We start from the raw sequence: 20,645 nt of genomic DNA, 5'->3' as shown, positions 1-20,645 counted from the left end.
ATTGGCCTAAACGGAATTTCTTGCTTGTGGGTTTTTGCCGTAAAAGATATCTCCAATTTCATTCCTTTTGAGTTTTACACGTGACGCAAGCTTATCTTGGTCACATTTTTTTCAATAGCTCCACCGCTTTCTTTTTTGCGTTTTCTACATTCACATCACATTTCTTAAAGCACTTGTTCACCGCTAGGAAAGCCTTTTCTAAGTAACAATCATTTGGTACAACAACCAGAAAGCCTTCCTTGTGTTGTTGTTGCGTGTTGTTCAAGCAGACAAGGAAGGCTTACTGGTTCCTTCAGATTCCTATGACGTGTGGTCATGTGTACGTAGGGCAGACTGCGAGATGCATTAACACGAGGTTAAGGGAGCACTTGTCTAGTCTGAAAGGTCGCCCTAGTACGCATTTGGCAATGCATTGCCAAGAACATGATTGCTTACCTTGTCTTAGTAGCACAGATATTTTGTATAGGCGTAGGAATCAAACCGCTAGGGAAATTGTGGAAGCACACTGGATTGAAAAACAAAGAAAATGCATCAGCCATCCTTCTGTTTCATTGTTGGATAAAGAAAATTCGCTTCTATCATCACATCTGTAATGCATTTTATTGTAAGTGGTTGTTTTATGCACCTTCCTGTTTTTATGTTGACCGGGTGGCTTTTGTCCACGTGTTTTTATCACAAGTGTTATATGTACTATTGACGTGCTCTCTTGACTTGATCGCGCAGATCTGCGGGTATCATATGCGCTATAGGCGTGCTCTGTTGACTAGATCGCGCAGATCTGTGGGTATTTAAGCAGGTGGTTCTTCAAAAATAAAACCAGTTGTTAGAAAGCGCTCGTCCTTGTGTTGCCCTTATTCTTCGTCCCTGTTTGTTTGCGCACAAAAGGTTTTAAGATGTATCTGTGTTTGTTTGCGGCATGGTGAGTAGGCTGCGTTTTATGACCTGAATTGCTGCAAACTGTACTCAGAATGCTACATTTCGTGCACTGTGACCACAGCATCACTGCATGACTGGCACGACAAGGCTACATTTACATAAATCCGACGTGAGAGGGTTTATTTAGTAAAAAATCTGACTGACCGAGCCTGACGTGACCGTATTTACATGAACTCGCTTCTGACGAGTCTGGACAAGGATGGCACACAGCATCGGGTCGAGAGACATAAACGTATTCGAACTGGGCTTCTGGTTCCCAATAATGTCTTCATGAGTCTTATCTCTACAATGAGATTGTACTGCACAGTGCTTGTCTTGGCCTTGTCCTGATACTATTACTGCTGCTGGCACCTAAATTGCGGCGTCACAATGGTCCCGTGCAAGTCTTGGTGCTGGCAAGCCTGATGCGTCTGCGTTTACATGCCTGCTGTAAACGGGTCGGGCTGTTTCAACCTAGCCTTTGCAGTCGGGCTGACTGAGCCCGACCTGACGCTTGTTCAGTCCAACTGGCTGGTACTCGACAGGCATATTCCAGCCTGACAAGCTGACTCGACCCACTTCTGTTGGGTTCATGTGAATGCCTTGAAAGACAAGAAAAGCCAAGTGGCCTAGGTAACTAGCTAGCATAACTGTTACTGAATTGTGCTTGAACATTTATCAATTCTTTACAATGATCAGTATGGGCGTATGGGCCCTTCAACCGCCAAGGGAGATTGCCGATCTCTCTTGACCAAAAGCTCCATTAAATTCCCCTAGTGGAAAGGGGACCACGTGACACCAAGTGCACCTCTCTCTTGATTAAGACGATGGAGTTTAAAGGAGTTTGCGGATGCCCATATGACAGGGGTATTAGCGCACCATTGATTAGGCTTAGCTAAAGTGACCATACGTTCCGATTTAAGCAGGACATGTCTTAGCTTTGTCGCCATGGTAGTGCTGTTCCACGGCTTACATCTGGGACAGTGCTTGGTCCCACTTTGACCTCTCTGGATCCCAAGGGGTCCTGAAATGTCTGTCCTGTGGTGCCGGATTAGCTGTTAACTTTCCCGGGTGTAGTAGCAGCCCCTTCAAAAAGACTGGTGAGGCAGGCGACAAAGTGAAACACTGCCGGAAGTGAGGCAGTGTTACATGTTATAGTATGTAACATCGCAGATGTTGCATGTAACAGTTTCCCTTCCCAAGCTTTTATAAGATAACAATTTGCCTAGTACGCATGACCACCTACTGCCCACATGGCTCAAGCAAGTTACAATACACTTCTCACTGCATTGGTGAACAAGCCGTAGCCAAGCCGAAGTGCACAGACCATGCCAATTTTGTGGTGGCTAGAAGGGGCAGTGTGATGGGCATCATGGGAGAGGAGCAGAAAAAATGCAATGAAAATTTTCGACGCCACTAAGGCTTTTCTGGGGTGCTGTCATTGTCGCGAGCGCGTAAGGTCCTAAATGTGGCGGCCATGCAGATGTTGAGCCAACGAGCCAGAGTGCAATGTGTTGACAGTATTCTAGAAGGGCACCATTTACTGGATGTGTGATTTCATTGTGTGAGCTTCGCTTAAGGGGGATGTAGCTGCACCATGCCTTGGAAATCGGGCACATGTTTTGTACGTGGCTGAAAAATGGGCACAAATTGTGCACGGCGGAAAAGAAAGTGCAGTTTTTTTAGCTCTGAGGGATGCTTTGCGACGAAAAAAGTCGGCCCACAACATAAAACAGAGATACACAAAACTCACGACTGAGTCATAATCATCATCATCATAATTTATTTACCCTTAAGGGCCCCTGATGGGGGTATTACATAAGGGGGGGGGTGACAATAGGTAACCACGGGTCACAAAGATAAAACACATTAATACATATTGCAAGAACTGGTAAACACAGTAAACACATGAAAATGAAAAAGCCGATAAAAGGGCTTACAACTGGGGCTGTGGACAAAACTGGTGTAATAATAACAGTTTAAATACTAGAGTTTGTTTCACTGACGATAGTGTCAGGAAGTACATTCAAATCCAATATGGCAGTCGGCAGAAATGATTTATTGAAAGCGTTAGTTGAACCATGAATGCGTTGAACACTGTGACTATTAAACAGACGTTGTGATGATCTCATGGGTGGCAGAATTAGGCTCTCACGTAAATGAGGAAAATGATAATATAGGTTATGAAAAAGGCGGAGATTTGCTATCGTACGACGGGATGCCAGGGGGGTAAGACCAATCGAAGCTTTGATGTTAGTGACGCTCAAGCGAGAATCATATTTGGATGTTATAAAACGAGCAGCTTGATTTTGTATAGCTTCTAACGCATGGATTAGGTACTCTTGATGGGGGTTCCAGATAGGGGATGCGTATTCAAGTTTGGCACTGATGAAAGTTTCGTATGCGATTAGTCTAACCATGGGGCGAAGCAAACGTGAGTGATCGTCTGATGAAACCTAGTGACTTGGAAACGCTTGCAGAGAGCGACGTGATGTGCTTTGACCAGCTTAGATTACTTGTTATTTCTATGCCTAGATACCTATAAGATTCCACTTTTGATAGCGCAGTAGTGTTTAGCGTGTATGAGAAGTGTAGGTTAGATCTTTTACGAGACACGTGCATAAACTTACATTTTGATACATTTAACTGCATGAGCCAGGTCGAACACCAATTTTGGATTAAGGTTATATCATCCTGCAGCAATGACTGATCGTTAATAGTAGAGATACGTCAGTAGAGAACGCAGTCATCCGCAAACAGACGAATGAATGATGAAATTTCAGCAGGAAGGTAATTGATAAAGATTAGGAACAGAAGCGGGCCAAGAACAGAGCCCTGAGGGACTCCGGAGATAACGTTAGTAGCGTCAGAAGGATGACTTTCGATGACGGTGTACTGCGAACGATTAGTCAAAAAGCAGTGAATCCATGAAAGTATCAGCAGGTCCAGTGAAAGGCAAGAAAGTTTAGTCATGAGATGCTGGTGAGGAACACGGTCAAAAGCCTTAGGAAAATCAAGGTAAATGGGGTCAGTTTGAAAGGATGAGTCTAGGTTTAGGTGCAGGTCAGTCGTGAATTCAAAAAGTTGAGATTCGCACGAAAAGCCAGCCTGAAATCCGTGTTGGTTTGAGAAGAAAAAGGAATTATTATCCAGGTGCTTTGCCACGTGGGAGTAAATTATATGTTCAACAAGTTTGCATGCAATGCATGTTAGCGAGATAGGACGATAATTTGACGGATCGGAGCGGCTTCCTGCCTTAAAAACCGGTACCACTCTGCTTGCCTTCCGCTCGGACGGAATTTCGCCACTGGAAATAGACTGCGTGAAAATTAATTGTAGTGCATGACTGGATATTACTTTTATGCCTTTAAGGATTTTAGGAGATGTGTTGTCAGGCCCAGGGGCACGGGATATCTTTAAGTTATCAATTATTTTACAGATTCTTTCTGCCGAGATACTAACTGGTGGCATTTAAGCGAAATTTGGGCTGGGCGGTATAGGAATATTAGTTAGCAGCTGGTTCCCGGGTGAAAATGGACGTGAAGTACACATTCAAAATGTCAGAATGAAGCTCCTTCGGAATGACAGAACCATCCTGATATAATAAAGAGATGTTATGTGAGCCACTACGGTTGGGAGTTAACAAACTCCAAAACTTTTTTGGATTATTTCGGAGGATGTCAAGTAAGTCCTTGTTGTAGAAGTGTCATTTCGTGCTCCTCAGCAACTTCGTATAATTATGCAGACACTCTAAGTACTTTTCCCATTATAATGCTGAATTGGAGCTCTTGGCTTCCCTGAACAACCGCTTTTTCTTGTTACATAATTTTTTTAATAAATTTGTAAACCACGGTTTCCCAGCATCACCCCGAATGCAAATGTGGGGTACATAGGATTCTATTAGAGAGATAATTTTTTCTTGATAGGAAGACCAGTTTTCATCAATAGACCTATTAGGAGCTGATTGTTCAAAGTGTTGAGAAATTTGACCATTTCCTCATTGATTTTGGAAAAATCTGCTTTGCTGTAGTCGCAAATGTACTTTACTGAACATTGGCACGAAGGAATTGAAATATCGAGGTTGAGCAACACTAACATATGATCGCTAAAACCGTCGGTGGATGACAATGACTGAATTAGCTCAGGATTTGACATAAGGACTAGATAAAGGGTGTTACTACTATGAGTTGGTACTCCGACAGTTTGAGTGAGGTTGAAAGAAAGAATAAGATCCAAAAAGTCTCTGGAATGATGTGAAGATGCAGTTAGGTTGTCCCAATCAATTCTGGAAAGTTTTTGATATCAAGTAGAATGGTACTTAGGTCGTCAATGAAGGAGTGATCAGAATCAGGTGGTCGGTAGCAGGTAATGATAGTGGCGCTATGAGCCAATGAAATGTTGACACAAAGGATTTCGCTTTTACTATCGATTTCAACAGGAGAAGAAACCAGGGTGCCCTTAACAAGAACCATCATGCCACCTCCCTGGTGACCACATCTGTCACGCCGGAAAAAAGCGAAATGCTGCTCATCGTGTAAAAGTTCGTCATTCTGTATATCAGGTGTGAGCCAAGTTTCAGTGAAGATGGCGATATCGGTGCTGTTGTCATCCAGTAAAGATTCGACAGAGTCTTTCTTTGGGAAATAGCTTCGGATATTGGTTAGTAAAACTGAAACAGATTTATTTCTTGGGGCAGGGTTAGCACGCTTGGGAGTTCCCAAAGGGTGGTGCACCAAAGACTTAGGTGCATGCGGTGAGTGCTATGAACTTAGCTCGACCACAGAATCAGTTCCAGCATCATACACAAACTGTTTGTTGTTCATAATAAGCTTATCAAAATGAATTTTGAAAAAAGCAGTACTTTGCTGACCATACGAAAAACGTTTCTTCCTTGCCAAGCGTACATGTGCAGAATAGTCTTCACCGACTGAAAACGATTAGTTTTTTAGCTTTGAACTGGCAGACAGAATTTACCCTTTGTCTTTGAATCTCATGAAACTGACAATTATCAGGCGGTTCTTTCCTGGCTGGAAGTGGCCAAGTCTGTGGGCACGCTCAATATCACGACTATTAATGGTGATATAGAGCTCCTGGGAGCAGAATGAAATGATGCGTGATTCAGACTGTGACCGCACTTATCTTGCTTATCAGTGATCCCAAAAAACGGTAAGTTTGAGTGGCGGAGACGTTTCTCAGCGTCGTCGCATTTGTTCGAAAGTAGTTTAATATCTGAGGAAAGTTTAGCCATATAAGGATTGGCCACAGAGCTTGCGCAACTTAACTGGTTTGTTTCCGCGATTTTTTATAGGGCGTCGACTCACGACGAGAGGCTACAAATTGAATCCTCCACCTACGACTGAGCAGTGTGAATCAGCGCTAGTTCACTTAACACAGTATTCTGAGAGCATTCAATGCGGGATATGGCCATAGCAATGGATTCAAGAGACTGCTGAGAATTACTATTCCCATCGGGTCCTGGGTTTAATCCGACGTCCCCAGCCAACACTAACAGAAGGCATACGATGTAGGTGTTGATACATTGGTGACAAGATATGAACAATGTTTTCCAAAAGCAATCAATGGCGTCAGTGGGGCACGACACCCCAAGCAGAAATGCATTATCGGAGCGAGTGCAATTAGTATTCGGCAAGTAACCAACTTGCATGAAAAAGGGCATTCTCGTGACTAGCATAGTTGCGGTGGCATGCCCCGAGTGATTGCAGCATGGTGGTGGTATTCGTAGTCCATCTGAAGCGGCTGCAAAGAGCGTAGCACTTGGTTGCCAGATGTAAAAAAGGTATGGAGTTGGAGGCAGCGGGTATGGCCTGGCGTCGCTTGCGTTGACTGTGCTGTCGGTTTGTCGCCAAATGTCCCAGTGGTAGTCCAGGTCGCAGCAGCTGCCTTGACAGCACAACGGCGTTGACGTGGCGATCCATAATAGTGCGGCCTGCATGAAAAAGGGCATTCTCGTGACCAGCATAGTTGCGGTGGGGTGCGTACATTAGTAGCATCACTTCGAAGCAGCTTGCGTTCATCGAAGAAGTACTTTTCGCCGCACAATCAATGGTGAAGTTGTGGAAGTACCGTGCAATCAATTGGCTACACCTGACGCAGGATGCTGTCCCGTGTTTGTATGCACCAAAATATCTCGCAGAAGGGAATCAAAGCTCTGTGAAAAACTTGTGTAAACTGGTGTCACAGATTATTCCATGTTACTTGCCACAGTAGCCTATACTTACTACGGTGTTGCACTGCTGCGCAAGGGTTTGATTCCAGCACAGCGACCCCATTCCGATGGAGATCGAATGCAAAAAACACTCATGTACCGTGCATTAGGTGCTCGTTCAAGAAACCAAGGTGGTGTATATAATTAATACACAGCCCCCGCTACAGCATGCCTGACATAAGTAGATCCTTGTTTTGGCCTGTAAAACCACATACTGTAAACTCCCTTTAAGGCGAACTCAAAGGGACCATGAAAATTTGTCTTATCGGAAGTTCGTCTTATCAGAAGAATAATTGGCAACATGACCGAAGCATCCAAATGTCTTGCTGCAAAACGGTAAATGAAGTAAACTTAAAGGGGGGGAGGGGAATGACAAAAAAAGCATTTATTTACCTGAACTTAATAGAAAACTGTTTTCAAGTGGTACTCTTTTGGTTTCGTGCAGTCCGTGATGGACGTTTGATCCTTCTGTGCAAATCGGTAAGCAACCAGAAACGATTTCATATCAGTTAATGACCTTAAAAATTCTTCTGTGCCTTCGTACTGCTGCAAAAAGTTCACTAGGGAGTTAAAGGGAAGCTGAAGAGTCTGTCGAATTCAATAAGACGCTCATATACGGATGCGGGAACCTTATAAACCATGTAGGTAAAATTTGTTTTTTTTTTTTTCACTTAGGAGCGACGTAATCGTCGGTTGAAATTGCGCTGTAGCTCCGCCCCGCGTCGAATGCCGCGCGCTGCTGCTGATGCTGACAATGCGAGCGGAGACCGGAAACCGCGGTGTTGTGACGTCAACTCTAGTGTTCTGTTCCTTCGCAGCGTCCGCGACCATGCCTGACCGCGCTTGTTTCTGCGTGCGTGGCATCGTAATCTGCTTTGATCGACCCTGCATTCCTTTGTTGGTGCGTCTGCGTGTATGTAGAGTGGTAGTCAACGTGCGTGGTAGTCAACGTGAGTGGTAATCAACGTGAGTGGTAGTCAACGTGGTAGTCAACAGATGAAGGTCACTACACGTACTGCATGAACCGGGAAGCTTTTCACGCGTTTAACCGTCTTTGTAGATTGCCGACAGCTTTGGACGGCGCACAAATGCCGACGATCGCCTCCCCGCTTACGTTTCACGAGGAGGCATGCAGGAACACAACACTACAGTTGTTTGACCGGAAACGAGCTCACTAGATCGGCGAAAGATCGGCAAGATCACTAGATCTCTTTGCAAAAAACATACTCACCAAAGAGCATTTCCAACACGAGGAGATCCCAAGACTTTGCTTTCGTTCGCGTCGAAAGCACTGCTCGCACCAGCATCGTTTGCTTCTTCGAGAGGCCGGCTCTTCGCAATCGGCTCGTACATGTAGGGAGTAACGAAGAACTCCTCAGAAAAACGCAGTCTCTCTAAATTTTCCATTACCGTCTCAGAAAAACAGCACCAAACTACCTGGCACCGCGCTTCATGTGTAGCGGCAGCGGTTGGTTACTAGTGTTGACGTCACGAGGCGCCCGACCAATCACAGGCGGAAATGAGACGCGCGAGCTGGGCGTGTCCGCTGCTGCACTTTTCGTCAAAATAAAATATATTTGCGCTTTCTTTCGCTCAATTTCAATACGATATTCGAATTCGGAGGGTTCAAAACCATTATGTACAGATCTTCACTCATTTTTTCTGGAAAACGTTTCAGCTTCCCTTTAAAGCAGGCATCTGCTGCCTCACAGGTCATCGGTGCAGGCCCTGAGCTAGCGAAAGTATGAAGGAATGCACTGAGCGCGCGGCAAAGCAGTGCACCCTAGCTGAAAGTCTATGTGACGTTGAGCGAAGTGGGGAAGGAGAAACGAGGCAAAGTGTCGCGGAGGAGGAAGGTATGCAGAGTCGCGCTGGGTTGACTTCCTCTGGCAGTTGCTACATGTTTCGTTTGCGATACGGACGTAGAGGGTTCGTCTCGTGATAACATTGTTTTTGTGCGCCGTACGGTACATGTGCAAGTGAAAGCGTGCGACGGTGAGTCGACGATGGCATCTGAATCTCGTGTGCGTAAAGGAGAAAATGAAGGGGAGGGGGAGCGCGCCATCTTCCGTGGCACCGGGAGGGGAGGGAGGGGGTGTTGTACTTCGGTCCCGCAGCTTTATCTTGAATGCAGTCTGCTTTGGGGAAACAGTCTAGGTGCGCCAATGGCTGCGAGCTTTGCATGTGCTGTGTTCTTGCAGCTCAATTTGTGTTGAAGCGATAGACAGCGTGGAGGTCACTTCGCTTGCTGCTGGTGGCATGATTCCTCACACCAGAGTTTTGAAAGCGAGCGCCCGTGGCCATCGAGTGTGATGTGTTCATGTTTGCCTGTGCGCGCTGACACTGTGCTTTAGTTAGTAAGCAAATGTTTACAAGGGGATGTTCTACACCGGTGGCTGCTGTGTATGGCGTGGCCGCACGAGCCCTGCCTTCAATACGATCTGTGATACGGACAGTCTAAATGCACCGAGGGCTGATAGCTTCGTATGCACTATAGCACCCATGCGCTTGCGCATCACCCGCTTTCATGAAGTGAAACGTCACTGTCTCATTTTGTTTCCTCCTCTAGTTTTCGCCTCTGTCCACAGGCACTGTGTGCCACATACCTCCAGTAGGGTGCCTTGATGCGCGACCCCTAGCCTCCAGAATCGGTAGCGGAGGCGGTCACTCTGAATGTTCGTCTTAACTGAAGAGCACGTCTGAGGCAGTTAATCTTGAGCGGATTTTTTTTTTTGCATTGAGTCTATGAAAACCAAACAAACATTCTCATATTGTTTGTTATATGCGAGAATGCAGCTCAACTGAGTTAGTCTTAATGAGAGTTCACTGTAATTTAATTTTAAATTACAACGTTCTGTATCACAGCTGCTGTTCATGGCAAAAATTATGAACATGGCGAAGGTGAGCAACAGTGCAGATGCACCGACACTGTTTATTCCGTAAAAGGTTCGCACATGTACATGCGTGACAAATGAAATGAATTGGACACTCTAACAGAACACATCAGTTAATATGAAAGAAAGTAACATGCACACAAGAAAAAAATGTAAGGTCAGATGAAACTACTGCACCACGCAGCTATCACTTATTTGTGTAATATGTGGATGATTTTATTTCTGTGGGAGAGCTATTCAGGGCTGGTTAAGACTACTTGAGCTTGCCTTTTTTTATGATACACTTATTTGCTCGTATGTTGGTCTGGGTAGTGACACAGTATTTGTCACAAAGCATTGCGGAATGAGAGATCGAAGTTGCGAAATTCTTTAGTTGTTGATGACACAATTGCGTTATAGGTTTCCATTAAATCAAGAATAACATTTTATCTACAACTCGGCTTTACCCTATCCAACGCGTGCAGTGACGAAGAAAAAATAACAAAGGTGCACCATCTGTCTTACCGACATATGACAAATACAATGTGCTCCCGGCTGTCGCTGTGCCGCTTCTTCCTCTTTTTGCATGCACATGCAAGGCGTGGTGAATAGATAAATGTGCGTACGGTCAATGACTGATTTTCCGGACGCCCGATTTTTCGGACATGCCCGATAATGCGCACACCTTTGCAACACCACTATGGTACCCCCATAGAGTAAATGTATAAGAAATTTCGGACACGAAAACCCTTGGTCATGCGATTTCCCGGACTTTGTGCCCTGCCTGCAGCCCCGAAATGGCAGTGATCGAAGCCACCACCCCCGCCATTTCGATTATCCCGCCACCTCGAATAGGTGCTCTCACCCGCAGATCCGCTGGCAGCCGTAGCCACCACTGCGGGTACGCTACTTCGACATTCGCTATCAAACATTTTGCTGCTCAGCACCATGTTTTTCATTAAAACAATTTGCTGCCGTTAGCAATGGCGCTGACTCTGCCTTTCTAATCCTCGCCAATGGCTTCAAAGCTTGAAAAGCACAAGTAGCACAATGCCGGTTCTCAAAAGTCTGCTTTGGCTCAATATAGCAGTGTTACGCGGTGAAGCATACGCGAAGTACTGCGGTGAAGCATACTAAGAGTGGGAAGAGGCAATTGTTATGGGACACAGTATGTATTCCTTAATTACACACGTGTGCACCCGCCATCTCCTGTGACAGTACGAGCACTGATACACCTAATGTACTCGCAGGCCTTCAGAGCTATTTTGGACGTGCCTGTGGCAGTTTGAGCCTTTGGGGGCAGTAAAAGGCATGCATTCGTTTTTCTGAAAGTTTCCGAAAAAATTGCACGTTGACTGTATGTGCACAATGTATGCGAAAATTATAAACTCTCAAAGAAAAGGCGAAAAGGTAGTACCCATTCGGCTGTAGCTGTACCTGTATACGTATTCGCCACTGCATTAGCTGAACATGCTCCCGGCACACAGTGCCCGTAAGATAGGTACCATCTTTCATTGCCATTTTTTGCAGCTCCTCGCTGGCGTACCATTTTCATGCTGGCTTTCGTGTCACACATGTGGTGTTGGTGTTGAATTTACTGAATAGAATTTGCTGAATAGCTTGGAAAAAGGTCCCTGTTTTTAATACCATCGTCTTCCCCTGGCGACTAGACTAGGGAACCTGATTGTATCATGGCCAGTCACAATAGTCGAATCGTTCGCAATATCCTGCCCATGATATCGCACCATTCCGTCGAACTCTGCCTCTGGTGTTGCACCTACGCCCCCGCATATTTAGCAATCTGGGAATCCAAGGTTGAAACCGTTCCCACGGTAGCATTTAACATTGGCCTTATTCATCAATTAGTTCAGGTTGTAAGGCCCAGGTAGAGGGGTTTTCTGTTGACCGATCAACTGTTCGCATCAACGCTGCCTTGACATCTGGATGGGCATTGATAAATGGGAGAGCTGCTTTGTGGTAAACAGCTAATAAATGCCCTTGGCCATCTTGAGACCTAACGTTTGCATAATTCAGTAGACTTCTGGTAATTTGACTCTGGTTAATTCATTCTTTTTTAATTCTATCATGCTTAACGGTCCTATCTGGCGCCCATACATTTCTATGGGTCCAAACTTTTATTATTCCTGGACCATTTTCAATATGCCATTTTCAGCCTGCCTGAGGAAGATTCTTAAGCAACAATGCTAGTTCATAATCAATGTTAACAGTATTTACCCAGTTCTAATGCAGGCCTTTCTTTTAGAGAAAATTCGTCCAAGAATGTCTGCTAAGTGCAGTCACATACTAAGCGAAAACCATCTTTGTAGCATTCACAACAGCCTACTGTCAGAGCCAGCCTAGCTAACATCATTGACATCACAAGGTAGCAATAGCAACTACTTGCATAGCATGACAACAGTGCTTTGCTTTCAGTCTGATTACGAAAGCTCATTCAAAAGATTGTTATTTTACATGCTAGGCTAGTGGGCACAAGTAGCACTACATGTTTTTGGCATTCTGGGGAACTGCGTGCATTGCAGGAAGAACAAGAGAAGTGGTTAGTCTAGCCATGGGCTGCCATTGTGTTGGTAATTGTTGCTAGGCCATTTGATAAATGTAGAATATTAAACAATAGATCATACAGAGGACATGTTATGGTTCATGGACAGCAATAAAGTTCTGACTGAGAGGGATGACCGTGGACATTAGAGTAAATAAATTTTCATTCTGTGAAGGTAAAGTGCATTGGTTTTGTCTTTTTTATACCAAATCAACTTACTGTCACTTCTACATTATTTTTCAACTTTGAAGCCACATAAAGTGGTCACATGTTCATTTTGGTGGCATTTTAGATCAAACACTGACCAGCAAATGAATCCTCTGAGTTTTTGCATTTTTCTGCCTGTTTTTTAATTTTACTTGTGAAATAATTCGGTAAATTTTGTCCGTCCCATTGGAGTAAAATTAACGAAAGTCAACTGTACACTTTTAGTCATGCGCTAAAACACACATTCTTTTATCGCATGTCTCAGTCTCTTGTACCAAGAAACACTACTCCTTGCCCGAATACCACGTGGTCACTGTGGGAGCATATCAGATGACTGCCTCCTAAACTTCTTTGAGAAAGTTGCTGCACTTTTTTGTTTTTTCAAGTCCTTTTCATTGAAGGAATTTCATACTTGTTTACACACTGGATGCTCCCCATAAACATAACAAGAACCTCACTTTCTGGCCTTCACAGATCCTCCATGGGTGGTAAAGTGCGCGTAGATGACTCTTCAGCATCCAAGAAGCCTGAAGCCACCGGTGGCAAGACGGGCAAAGGTGACTGGAATGCAGCAAAGTCTTCGCCTGTACCCAGTGCAGGCGGGAAAATAAGGCGCAGTGAGGCAGAGGCAGCTTCCAGGCAAGGCCCTACTTTTCTTGAACACCTAGGCATGATGACAAGGGGTTGCCGCATTCATTCTGTAAGCTTACTAACCAACGTAAATGTTTTTAATAATTGTAGCAATAAAGCACAACTGATTTAAGGTTGCTGGAAGCTCATTGTGTCATCACTACTGTGCGACACAGTTTCTACATTAAGAGCGTGCAAAAAATGACAACTATAATTTGCAGAAAAAGGTATTTAGCATATCTACAAGCTGACAATTTAAGTACACAAATTATGATGCAGGTCTGGGGCCAAGTCCACATCAGGAACAACATCACGAAAGGGTGACATGGGCACGCCAAAGCAGAGTGCGTCCTCCACCAGCAAGGTTAAGCCAGAGCACGCACATGGCAAGGTTAAAAATGACAGCACACCAAGTCACAAGTCTGGCCGGCTAGAGTCACCAGCATCAAGTAATACCAAAGCACAGAGAGCTGATATCAGCAGTTCAAACAACCAAGGTGTGCCAAGAATTAAAACCAAACCAGACACAAAGTCATCAAAGACATCAGAGACAAAGTCCGACAGTAAGCATCAAGACGGGCCGCATGACAAGCACAAACAGTCCTTCACAAAAGGTTCCAAAGGTGAGAGCAAAACGGATGGCAAGGCAGATTCCAAGGCTGAATCCAAGGGAGAAAGCAAAGATCACCCAAGAGGAGAGCCGAAAGGTGGAGGAGGAGCGAAAGGGGACAGCACCTTAGTCGGAACAAAACGGAGTGAACCTTCTAAAGCAAAGGAAATGCCTGGGCGCAAATCTGAAGGGAGAGGTAAAGCAGATGACGATACCACTCCAGGTAAGTTACTACAGTGCATCACACCTTCATTGTATTCAGCTTCTAAATTTTTAATACAAAACATGAAACGTAATGTTATAGCTGTCTGTTTCATAGCCTGAGTAAATAGACCCCTCTCTGTTTCAGTCAAGGGGTCCAGCAGGCAGGCGAAAGAGGAGCCACAAGAGACTGCACCCAAGCGCAAACGCACCGCTCGACTTGATACTCCCAAGACCAATAGCCCGCAAGTCACCAAGTCAAGACGAAGGTGATCCCGCTCAGTACCAAAGATAAAAAATGCTGTTCTTTGTAGCCATCGTTTGTGCCTTTGAGGCATCAGCACCAGTGTAGCAAATACATGGAAAGTCTTAAATTGAGATTTGAATAAAGCTGGAGAAACACTGTGTGCAAATAATTAAAGCATGGTATTTAGTACATGAAACAGATTATTACTGGCACCATTCTGCATGGTTTCAGAATGGGAATCTATAATTTCAAAGCTATCCTAAGGTACCGTAAAAAAGTGATTTCAACAAGCATAGACACTAGCATGATTTGGTTTTCCCAGAAACACACCAGAGTGTCTGCCTAGTGACCTGGAGAAGTCTGAGAAATTCTGGGCATTTGGAAAATTCAGGTAATTGTAAGGGAAAATGAGAGTAAACTGTCCACATTGCAAATTCGTGTAGGTTGATTACTGCTCGAAGCTTTTAGGCTTTTTGGGGCACCTCAAATCAGCTTTCTTGCACAATTGTCCTCAATTGCCATATCATAGGAAGTTCATAAATTACATGCAACACTGGCACATGCGTAACCTTTCATGCAGTGAAGCATCCTGTATTTTGTGGTGAAGCATATTGATAGTGGCAGGGGTGAACCCAATTTGTAGGACACAGAGGAAGACTATTTAGGAGGTGAAACTCCCGTCAGCGTGGGTGAGCATGGGCGACCAGATAACGTAACAATTGTATGCGCCGACGAGGGTGTGCGTAGTGGCGGCGCCTTGTTGTACAAGCCGCAGCAAAAAAAAAAAAGAGAGAGAGAGAGAGAGGTGCCCGGGCGGGCAGTGCAGGCACGCTCTCTTTGGCGGTGCCCGTGTCTTATGCTCAAAGCAGACGACAAGTAGACGACACGGGCGTTTGCTTCAGCAGGCACGCCGTAATGTTGTATTTGTGTGCCCTCAAGTCAAACAGCAACAGTTCTTGTAGTGTCTGTTGGAGGGCCGCAATACTAATAGCGCTGCTGCGTGCAACGTGTCCTTATTTGAAATTTGCTAGACTAAGATGGGACGCAGGTGTTTTGTTCAAAACTGCAGAAGCAGAAGTGGTTACAAGTGTTGCAGGGAGAAGGTGAGCATCTTCAAGGCTCCGAATGATCCTGAATGTCTGCAAGCATGGGCGATTCCTGGGGGCGGCCGTCGGCTCACATCAAGAGATTACTTCTGCGAGAAGCATTTCACAAGCAACATGATGAGACGTGATAAGAACTGCGCTGAGCTTAGAGGGGAGGTAATCCTTGACCACCTGAAGAAACCTAGACTGCATCCAGAGGCTCCTTCCTGCATCTTTGACATCCCCGAAAAGGAAGTGGACTCCTCAGGAAGCATAATGTCATGCTACTGTCAAAACACCAAGAATGAGTGTATGCAACTAGCCAGGAACATCAACGGCGGTGAATGTCAGCGATGTTGACACAGCGGGTGAGGCCCATAAGCTTAAGGAAAATCAGCTCTCTTTGCATTCACGCGACAATGTTCTTCCATGTGCTAGTACCAGTAGCTCTGACATGCTGTGCATGCCTTAGAAAAGCAGTGCAAAGCTACCAGCATTTCTGTGATAGACGTGCAGTCATGTGGTCCCTGAACAATGCTTGCTTCACAAACTCATGAAAGAGAAGCCTGTCAGCTTGCCAAACCCAGCATGGTATCGCCATGAAGTAAGTATGGAAGGCGTCAAAAGTATTTGTTTTGCGGAACTCAGGAAAGCTTCAGCAACTTCACCAGCTATATGATCAAGAGTTTAGAGCTTGCAATGTGTGGAGAGGGGCTGAAAGCAAGACAATATGTCTTCGAGTGCGAAGTGAGCATTAAGGTGTTCAAAGTTCACTCTAGCCTCCATGACGTCCCAGACATCACTGAATTGCTTGCCACGTTTTATAAAAGCTTTGTCTGCTTCGGGGGTCCTGCGATGAGCAAGTTTCTTGGTATCTAATTAGAATGCGTCGCAGTTGACAAACTTGGATTCTGGAGGCATAGAAATTGTTCCCTGCTTCTTGATGCGTCTGAAACTACTGCAGATCATGCAGATCCTTAGACAATACGCTGGATGTTCACAAAGCGTGGAAAGAAAAAGGAGCGAAAGAGACACGTACACGACTTCCAGTGAGCCCTTCAGAGAGACCGAAGTTGGAAGCATTGCGAAGGCAGCATATCGCCTTCTACCGCTCAAAGTTAAGGCTCCAGAAAAGAAAGAAAAAACTCATCATTGAACTGCTCAAGTATAAAGAGCAAGTTAACGACTAAGAAGACAACGAAGTGGAAATCTGGCAAAGAAAGTTGAGCTACCAGAAACGCACCGTATGCTGTTATTGGAGTGCATAGCTGCCGTGAAAGCTACGTCAGAACAGGGAAGGCGTTACACGGACAACTAGCTGCTACTGTGTCTACTGCTGCACAGTCGTTTGCCATCAAGCTACAGGTTTCTTCGGGAAAGTGACATATTGCCCTTTGCTCTGCGTTAGAACTCTAAGGAAATACATTGCTACTGCAGAGTTGAAATGAGGTGTCAATTGGGATTTATTTGCAGCTCTGAAAAAAGAAATAAGATGTGAAATTGAACTTCCAAAGGCATGGCATGCTTCTCTTCAACGAGGTGCAGGTAGACTCGAAAATCTTGAAATCTGTAGACTCGAAAACGCTAACCTACATTGGCCTCGTTGACTACGGTGAGGGTAGCGGTGAAATGACTTCCCTGGCCAACCACAGACTTGTGTTTATGTTTTGACCCTTCGGAGAAAATTATGCACAACCTGGAGTGTCTGCATCAAGGGGAGCAACAAAGGGAACTGTTCTGAGCCAGTTGGTGCTGCAGGTGATAGTGATGTTGTAAAATGCAGGTGCAATTGTTGATGGCATTGTATGTGATGGCGCCAGTACCAACAGGAAAATGTGGACTGAGCTTGATGTCAGTGGGAAACTGTACACAGCCAAGCACTTTGAGCACCCAATGCATGAAGACAGAAAGTTGTACATATTTTTGGACATGCCACACCTCTTTAAGTGTATTAAAAAAAAATATTAAAGCAGCATCTGCTCAAAGTAAAAGGAGAGTATGCGAAATGGTGGTTGTATGTAGCCGACCACAAAGAAGATCTGAAGAATGCTGGTGGCTTGAATGTATGCTCCAAGACGCCACCTCAAACATGGACCTCATGCTTGTCAAACTTGCAACGCAGGTCTTCAGCCTGTCTATGGCTTCGGCCATCAAGTACCACATCGAGCGGCATGTGTTCAGTGCACTGGAAGCGGCAGGTGATGTGGAGTTTACAGAACGTATCAATGACCAATTTGATGCAATGAACAGGCAACACCCCGGCAACGCTATGCGCAATGAAGGCAAACACATTCTTGTGATGAAGGAATCCGTGCAATGGTTAAACGACTGGGAACGCAATCTCAACTCTGATGTTATCAAAGAAATGTTCTCGACCCCATCAACAGACGAAGGCCTCTGATTATCCATCTCTATGTTAGACCTGACAGAATATTTATTCATTCATTCATTCATTCATTCAAGTCACTTCGCAGGCTCGGAGCATCGGAGCATTGTGTGAGAGGGGGATTACAAAGATAGCGGCAAAGTCGGGAGCTATAAGGAGTGCTAGTCAGGAGCTATGACTGAGTGTTAGAACTACTATGCACATTTGTGAGTGAACTTGCGTGTGTGTGCGGATGTTTCTGTCATGTGATTTATGCGTGTGTTTAAATAACATTCGTTTCAACTAATGTGTAGAGGCTATATTTTGCGTGCCTTTGTAATAAATGTGGACAGTGCATTTCTGTTGTCCTTGAGGGACATGGATATTTCTATTTGCATATTGTTACCTGTGCATCTTAAGGTAAAAGAGCACAATGTGTGTGCAGTACGCTTAAATGCTACAAGAAGTGGTGGACGATATAAAGCGCCTTACACCCTTTCTGCTTCAATCTCTTCTACCGACCAAGTGGTAGCCGCTAGTTGCCTTCTCAGCTGCCATGTAGTCATAAATTCTGTGCCGTACGACACCCGCATTCTCCTCCAGCAGGTGAAACTCAGCTTGGTCACAAATTCGAAGAAAGTGAAGGCATGTTTGCCTTCAACGAATGCCAGCAGCGCTTATACCCATCCAATCAAAGTCATCGTGTGAATTTCCAACGATAGCGCCGCATGCAACTGGAAGCTGCAGATCATCTTATTATAGCGGTCATCACAAGGAATGCGTTTTATTATTTATTGTTCTCAAATAGCTGTAGCGCAGCACCAGTCACTCTCCGGGCTACCAGCGCTAAGTAAACATGCGAGTGTGCCCTCAGTAGAAGTTGTCAGGCGCGCGGCCGAACAGGAGCAACACACTCTTTCAGTTGCCTTGGTAACCGAAATGGCGATAATTTCTAGGCTGCCAGGTGCCGCTAGCATGGTAGTGGCGCCGCGAGCTTGTGATCTTTTCAGGTCGCCACAAACAGCGGAGTTTCCACTCCTAAAGGTTTCTTGCTCCGTGGTGTAGGGTAAGTGGCAAAGACAAACCGATCAGTTCATTATTATTTTTTTTGGTTGGGCTGAGTTTGCATAGAGGCCACATAACACTCAATAAACAATAAAGTGTAACAAATCAAGTGTGCTGTGTTAAGCACAAGGTGAGGCAACATGCATTGAGATGTAGAGACCATAGGCCAAGGAATGGGCTGGGTATAGTGGGGACCTAAAGCGCAGGGCTGCTGTGACTGCTGCACTTACGGGAGTTGAAACATTGTTCGTTTTTTATGAAACTTTTTTCATCATCAGTGTCCACTATTTTTTGTTACACTATTAAAATACGGCTGTAATGTGTTATTTGCTACTATATAGCCGCTATGTGGCACAATATACTGTGATGAAGGGAGCTTCTGCAGTACAGCAGTCTTAGGGGTTTTGCAAGATGTCCATTCCTTTGAATAAATGCCTGAAAACAGCATCAATTTCTAACATGGAGTGTGTAGTTGGAAACACGATGGGAATTGCATTGCAATTTAGTGAAAGCTACATGTCTAGCACTCCTGCAGTGCTTTCATAGGAAAATTGAAATGACATTGCAGTGAAGAGGTACTACACACCAACGACACTGCATGAGTGGAGCAGGGACCTAACTTTGAAAGCATCTTTCTCATTAAAAAAAATATTAACACTTTCAGATGCCATGTGCATATTGCGTACACCTAGATAATGTATCAAAAGCAAAAGCACTGATTAAAATAGTGATGATTGTCTCATAATATTTAAAGTGTGTCACACGCAACTTGAAACTCTTCTGAATGAACCTGTGCTACAAGTTTGAGTAATATGTGCAAAGTGTTTCAGTGAGATCGGTTGGAAGCGAGGTGGCTGGGTCATTGCTCTGGTGTCAGCATGTCGTCATGTAGCGGGTTCACTGCTACTGTTTCGGACAATGTTTTACATTGGGTATCTTTTTCAAGTGGCTGGATAGAAGATTTCAAAGTGTGCTAGACGTGAAATCTGTTGGTGTACACGTATCCAAGATTCCAGTAGAGAGCCCTTGCATTGAGTCTACGTCCTGTAAACTTGAAAAAACTCGCTCAGGAATTGAAAACTCTTAGTTCATTCTGCTGCTTTGCGCTTTTAACAATCCTGAAGATGCAGTAGATGTGATCTGACTGAATTCTCTACGGACAGAATTCCTTGGTACCTGAACACGTTAAACTTTGATTTAACTTCTTAAAGAAATTGTTGCATCTAATGTTCTCAAATGCACTGTCATTGGTATTTCTAGATGGAACACAATGTGAAATTTACCCCACGAAAGATGGAAAAAGTGGCATTTTCTTAAATTTGGGACTATTGTTTTCCTACATTGTGATACTTCAAGAATGCACTTCCTTGTACTCTATCTCAGTAGTGCCTTGCGCCTCTGTGGAAGCTGCAAGACTGCTTAGCCATTATGAGGGCTGAATACCCCTCAAGATGTGTTCATCCACGTCACGTCGTCTGCTTGCCATTCTATCGGCACATGCATCACGGTTAGTGAATTGACACAACAAAGGTTTTGGCCTTGTAACCATAAGCTGTGTTTACAGGAATGCGATAGCAGGGCTTTACTTCATCTGTACACTTTCTTGGTAGTTCCTCACAGCCTATTTAGCCAGTAGCAAGAGCAACGCCCCAATAATTCAC

At 44.7% G+C, this 20,645-nt stretch overlaps 1 protein-coding gene across 1 annotated transcript in view; it reads left to right on the top strand.

The window, feature by feature from the left end:
- Positions 1-14,625, top strand: part of LOC126527426 (uncharacterized) — a 31,447-nt gene extending 16,822 nt beyond the window's left edge. The window contains exons 4-6 of the mRNA XM_050175265.3: positions 13,256-13,420; positions 13,691-14,244; positions 14,371-14,625. Coding sequence (XP_050031222.1) covers positions 13,256-13,420; positions 13,691-14,244; positions 14,371-14,495 — 844 coding nt within the window. The 3' untranslated portion in view covers positions 14,496-14,625. The remainder of the gene's footprint in view (positions 1-13,255; positions 13,421-13,690; positions 14,245-14,370) is intronic.
- The last annotated feature ends 6,020 nt before the right edge of the window (positions 14,626-20,645 follow it).

Source organism: Dermacentor andersoni, chromosome 9 (assembly GCF_023375885.2).
Source record: "Dermacentor andersoni chromosome 9, qqDerAnde1_hic_scaffold, whole genome shotgun sequence".
Lineage (NCBI taxonomy): Eukaryota > Metazoa > Arthropoda > Arachnida > Ixodida > Ixodidae > Dermacentor > Dermacentor andersoni.
This window is presented reverse-complemented; position numbering and strand designations above follow the sequence as displayed.